Source organism: Etheostoma cragini, unplaced genomic scaffold (assembly GCF_013103735.1).
Source record: "Etheostoma cragini isolate CJK2018 unplaced genomic scaffold, CSU_Ecrag_1.0 ScbMSFa_1882, whole genome shotgun sequence".
NCBI classification, from domain to species: Eukaryota; Metazoa; Chordata; class Actinopteri; order Perciformes; family Percidae; genus Etheostoma; species Etheostoma cragini.
The window spans coordinates 1-5,511 of NW_023265982.1; the positions used below are offsets into that span (position 1 = coordinate 1).

The 5,511-nt window shown below is 44.3% G+C and overlaps 1 protein-coding gene across 1 annotated transcript; it reads left to right on the forward strand.

Annotated features, from left to right (window-relative positions):
- Positions 1-553: 553 nt before the first annotated feature.
- LOC117940195 lies at positions 554-5,419 on the forward strand (the record flags this gene model as incomplete). The annotated part of the gene is made up of 6 exons (XM_034865550.1): positions 554-692; positions 1,147-1,343; positions 2,132-2,264; positions 2,606-3,050; positions 3,484-4,054; positions 5,322-5,419. Coding segments are annotated over exons 1-6 (1,473 nt in total), but the record flags the coding sequence as incomplete, so codon positions are not given.
- Between the last annotated feature and the right edge of the window lie 92 nt (positions 5,420-5,511).

Genomic DNA, 5,511 nt, shown 5'->3' on the forward strand with positions numbered 1-5,511 from the left:
CCAAAACACTACAAACCAGGGTTCATACCCACCAAAACACTACAAACCAGGGTTCATACCCACCAAAACACTAGAAACTAGGGTTCATACCCACCAAAACACTACAAACCAGGGTTCATACCGACCAAAACCCTAGAAACCAGGGTTCATACCCACCAAAACCGTAGAAACCAGGGTTCATACCCACCAAAACATTACAAACCAGGGTTCATACCCACCAAAACACTACAAACCAGGGTTCATACCCACCGAAACACTACAAACCAGGGTTCATACCCACCAAAACCCTAGAAACCAGGGTTCATACCCACCAAAACCGTAGAAACCAGGGTTCATACCCACCAAAACCGTAGAAACCAGGGTTCATACCCACCAAAACACTACAAACCAGGGTTCATACCCACCAAAACACTACAAACCAGGGTAGAAACCAGGGTTCATACTCACCAAAACAGTAGAAACAAACCAAGAGACACAGATGCCTCGTCAGAATTTGTCAACGTATGCGTGTGTGTGTGTGTGTGTGTGCGTGTGTGTGTGTGTGTGTGTGTGTGTGTGTGTGTGTGTGTGTTGACAGCGTGTGAGGAGGGTAAACCGTGCCCCCCGGCCTTCTTCCTCACGCCGTTCCTCCAGGCCGTCTACCTCTTCTTCCAGTACATCATCATGGTCAACATCCTCATCGCCTTCTTCAAGTAACTCACACAAATATATATTCTGGTTCTGATTCTGATCCTGATTCTGATTCTGATTCTGATTCTGATCCTGATTCTGATCCTGATGCTCATTTCCAATTTTTTATTGTGATCCTGATGCCGATTTCTGGTTCTGATTGTCATCCTGACTCTGGTCCTGATCCTGTTTCCGATCAAGGTTCCAATTCTGATCCCGATTCTGGTCCTGATTTTGTTATCTGTTTTTTATTATGATCCTGATGCTTATTTCTTGTTCGGATCCGAATTCCTATCCTGATTTTGGTTCTGATTCTTATCCTGATTTTGATCCTGATTTCTGATTCATATTCTTATTCAGATCCTGGTTCTGATTCTGGTTCTAAACCCCCCCTCACGATAAAAGTACTTTTAAGCTGCAGGACTCACAGTTGTATTACATAAATATGTAAATAAAGTTTTGTGTTGTCGACCGCAGCAACATCTACTTCGACATGGCGTCGACGTCCAATAAGCTGTGGAAGTACAACCGGTACCGCTACATCATGACCTATCAGGACCGGCCGTGGCTGCCGCCGCCGCTCATCCTCCTCAGTCACATGACTCTCGCTCTCAGCGCCGCCTACAGGAAGTTCAGAGGAGACGCGGAGCGGGAGGAGAGAGCCTCGGGACTCAGTGAGGAACTCTAGCAACTAGTTACTGGAGGAACTAGTTACTAAAGGAACTAGTTACTGAAGGACTTAGTTACTATAGAACCTAGTTATTGAAGAACTTAGTTACTACATGAATTAGTTACTATAGAACCTAGTTATTGAAGAACCTAGTTACTACATGAATTAGTTACTGAAGAACCTAGTTACTACATGAATTAGTTACTGAAGAACCTAGTTACTGAAGAACTTAGTTACTACATGAATTAGTTACTGAAGAACCTAGTTACGGAAGAACCTAGTTACTACATGAATTAGTTACTGAAGAACCTAGTTACTGAAGAACCTAGTTACTACATGAATTAGTTACTGAAGAACCTAGTTACTGAAGAACCTAGTTACTACATGAATTAGTTACTAAATGAACTAGTTACTGAAGGACCTAGTTACTGAAGAACCTATAGTTACTGAAGAACTTAGTTACTAAATGAATTAGTTACTGAAGAACCTAATTATGAAGGACCTAGTTACTGTAGGAAGCAGTTACTGAAGGAACTAGTAACTAAAGCTGTCAGATGAATGTAGTGGAATAACTAGAAACTAAAGTAACTAGTAACCAAAGTAATAACTACAAACAACTAATGTTAAGGAAATCTGTTCATGTTTGTAACGCAATTTTGTTTTTTGACACATTTGTTTTGCTTCTTTCACCGTTTTTGCATCTGTGTGTCAGTGTGGATACTGAAGTAATCCAGCTGATATTCCTACACATTAGGATTGTGTTTAAGGTCTTGTGTGTATCCATGTTCCCAGAGCTGAACCTTGGCCTTGAGGACCGGAAGAAGCTCCACGAGTTCGAGGAGAGATGTGTGCAGGCCTATTTCAACGAGAAGGCCGAGGGTCTCCACAGTAGCCAGATCAACCGGATCAGGACCACAGCCGAGAGGTGGGGCACAAAACCATGGAACCAAGTAGTGATTATTTACATGGAGTCTGGTGGAGATATGCTGCTCTATACATGCTAAAAGTAGTGATTATTTACATGGAGTCTGGTGGAGATATGCTGCTCTATACACACTAAAAGTAGTGATTACTTACATGGAGTCTGGTGGAGATGTGCTGCTCTATACACGCTAAAAGTAGTGATTACTTACATGGAGTCTGGTGGAGATATGCTGCTCTATACACACTAAAAGTAGTGATTACTTACATGGAGTCTGGTGGAGATATGCTGCTCTATACAGCTAAAAGTAGTGATTATTTACATGTTAATTTTTGTGCCTCTAGAGCAGAGGAGATGGTGATGATGGTGGGGGAAGTCTCCGAGAAAGTCATCTTCATCCAGGACAGCCTGTTGCAGCTCGACTGTCAGCTTGGTCAACTCCAGGACCTGTCGGCGCTCGCCGTGGACACGCTTACTCTGCTCTCTGCCTCCGACAGCCTCCACCAGGCTCGCCTGGCTCAGTGTCAGCCAATCACGGCGGCCCGCCGCGTCACCGCGTCTCACCACATCCTGCCGCACAGCTGGACGCTCCAGCACAGAAGTGGAGCCGACTGCGACGGACTAACTGCACGGCGAGCGGTGACCAAGGCGTATAAAAGTACACCGCCGTCTTTGCTGAAGGGATGCACGGCGGCGGTGAGCAGACGGGCTTCCCAGGATGTCGTAGCCAGAGGGAGCAAGGGAGGAAGACAAGGACACCCTGAGGAAGGAGATGAAGAAGCAAAGCAGGTACTAGAAATGCATATCAAGATATTAAACAATATTTCACCATCCCCACACCAATCAGACTCCATGTAAATAATCACTACTTTTAGCGTGTATACAGTGTATACTTTTCCCGCCTTTTTTTGTCAAGTTTTGCCGCTTTAAAAAAAGATTTTGGACGCTTTTCACAACGCTTTCTTACACATTTTGTAATGTTATTGTTGCTTCTTCTGACATTTGGACAGTTTTGGCATGTTTTGTTGACATTTTGACACTTTTTGCGCCGCTTTAGTCACTTTTTTTACCCTTTTCCCGCCACCTTTTCCTGATTTACAAATTTTGTTTACTTTTCCGCCATTTGTTGCTTTTCGCAACTTTACAAAAAGTTTTTTGACGCTTTTCCCAACGCTTTCTTACCAATTTTGTGATGTTACTGTTGCTCCGCCCCCCCCCCCAGGATTCACCGTCTGCTATGCTGGAGCCTCCCAGTGAGACTTGTCCCGGAGTCAGACCTGCGTCTCATGCTTTCCTGTCCCACTTCCATGGCGGCGGTCCTCTTGGGGGGTTCCGGGACCAGACGCCCTCTGAGTCGTGCGCCCCCTCCCGCTGTGGCTCCCCCCTGTCCCCCCGAGGCCTGGAGTCTCTGCATTACAAGCACTGGACCTGGGACCTGTACCCCAGCCAGGAGGAGACGTCCATGGAAGAGGAGGAAGAGGAGGAAGAGGAGGAAGAGGAAAGGTCACGTGACCGTGCGTCTGATGGCCATTTATCCAGATCCTCGAGCGACGCCGCCCTTCTGTCCCACCCCCGAGACGTCTCCGAGGGTTTGGTGAATCCCGCCTTCTCTCAGGACGACAGCCGGCCCGTTCCTCGCTGCAGACCTCCCAGCCAATGGGGAAGGCCGGAGCCGAGGTCGCCCAGGTGGGCGCGGCCGTCCAGAGACCGTCCCTACGGTTTCTGCCGTTCCCTGTCCTCCAGCGTGGAGAATGTGGCGTTCGACACGTCGCTGCGATGCAGCAAGAGCAGAGGTAAGCGAGCTAAGGAGGTAAGGGGATTCTTAGGCTAACTAGCACCGCCCACCGTTAGCATCCCGCTGACTCCCATTCATTTTGTTAGCGTCCCATTGACTCCCATTCATTTTGTTGGCGTCCCATTGACTCCCATTCATTTTGTTAGCATCCCAATGACTCCCATTCCTTTTGTTAGCATCCAATTGACTCCCATTCATTTTGTTGGCGTCCCATTGACTCCCATTCATTTTGTTAGCATCCTATTGACTCCCATTCATTCATGTAAATAAAAACATTTTCTTGAGGGAAGAACGTCTAAACCGAGGGAAATCCTCTCGGCTGATATTGAGTCGGCGGTTGGGACAATAAGCATTATCGCTGCAGACCGCCAAAGTAATGGCCCGAGCTCCCGGCTCTGTGAGGACAGATGTTGTTGCCTTTGTTGTTGCTTTTCTTCTACTTTTTATACAGATTGTTGTCGCTTTTTACACTGTTTTTCCCACTTTTTAGACAAATTTGTCATTTGTGGTTTTTTTCAGTGTTTTCTCCACTTTTTTGATATTTTTGACACATTTTTGGCTCATTTTCAGATGTTGTGACCTTTTAATTACAGTTTTTGTTGCTTTCTCTGTTTCTTTTCTGCCTTTAATTATATATTTTGTTGCTTTTTCAATGTTTGTTCCCACTTTTTAGATGTTTTTGAGGCATTTCTGAACAAATTTTTAGACGTTGTGACCTTTATTTAGACATTTTTTGTTCTCTGTGTTTTTTTCTGCTTTTTAGATGTTTTTGTTGCATTGTCAGAGACTTTTTGTTGTTGGGGTTTTAAAGACATTTGATTTGCTCTTTTTCAGATATTTTTATTTTATTTTTTTTACATTTCTTTTACTTTTTACCACATTTCCCCCCGCTTTTTAGACAAATTAATCATTGTAGTTTTTTTCAGTGTTTTTTTCAATTTTTTAAGTGTTTTAGACACATATTTTGGTTCTTTTCAGATGTTTTAAGTTCTTTTTTGTAAATTCTTTGACATTTTTGTGGCTATTTACAATGTTATTTAGACAAATTTGTCATTATTGTCTCAATTCTCTAAGACAATAGAAACAGCATTAGCCTTTTTTTAGAAGTTGCGGTTGCTTTCTAATGTTCTGTTGCTTTTTGAACTTGTTTAGGCCTTTTTCAATGCATTTCTCATCTTTTTAGACTTTCTTTGTTGTTATTGAATTTGGGACGTCTGTAATCTTGCTGTGGGATTTTCACAATAAGGGTCTTTGTGTTTCTGCAGAGTGGTCCAAGTCTTCTGACTTCACGCAGGCTGCAGACGGCCGAGGCAAAAACCATCACAGGAAGACGGTGAAGATCCAGGAGAGCAGCCCCGACACGGTGAGAAGGAAATGTCTGCTCCTGACTGGCTAGTAGTCCTTACCTAGGTACTGTCAGGGCCCTCATACTCTGCTTCTGACTGGCTAGTAGTC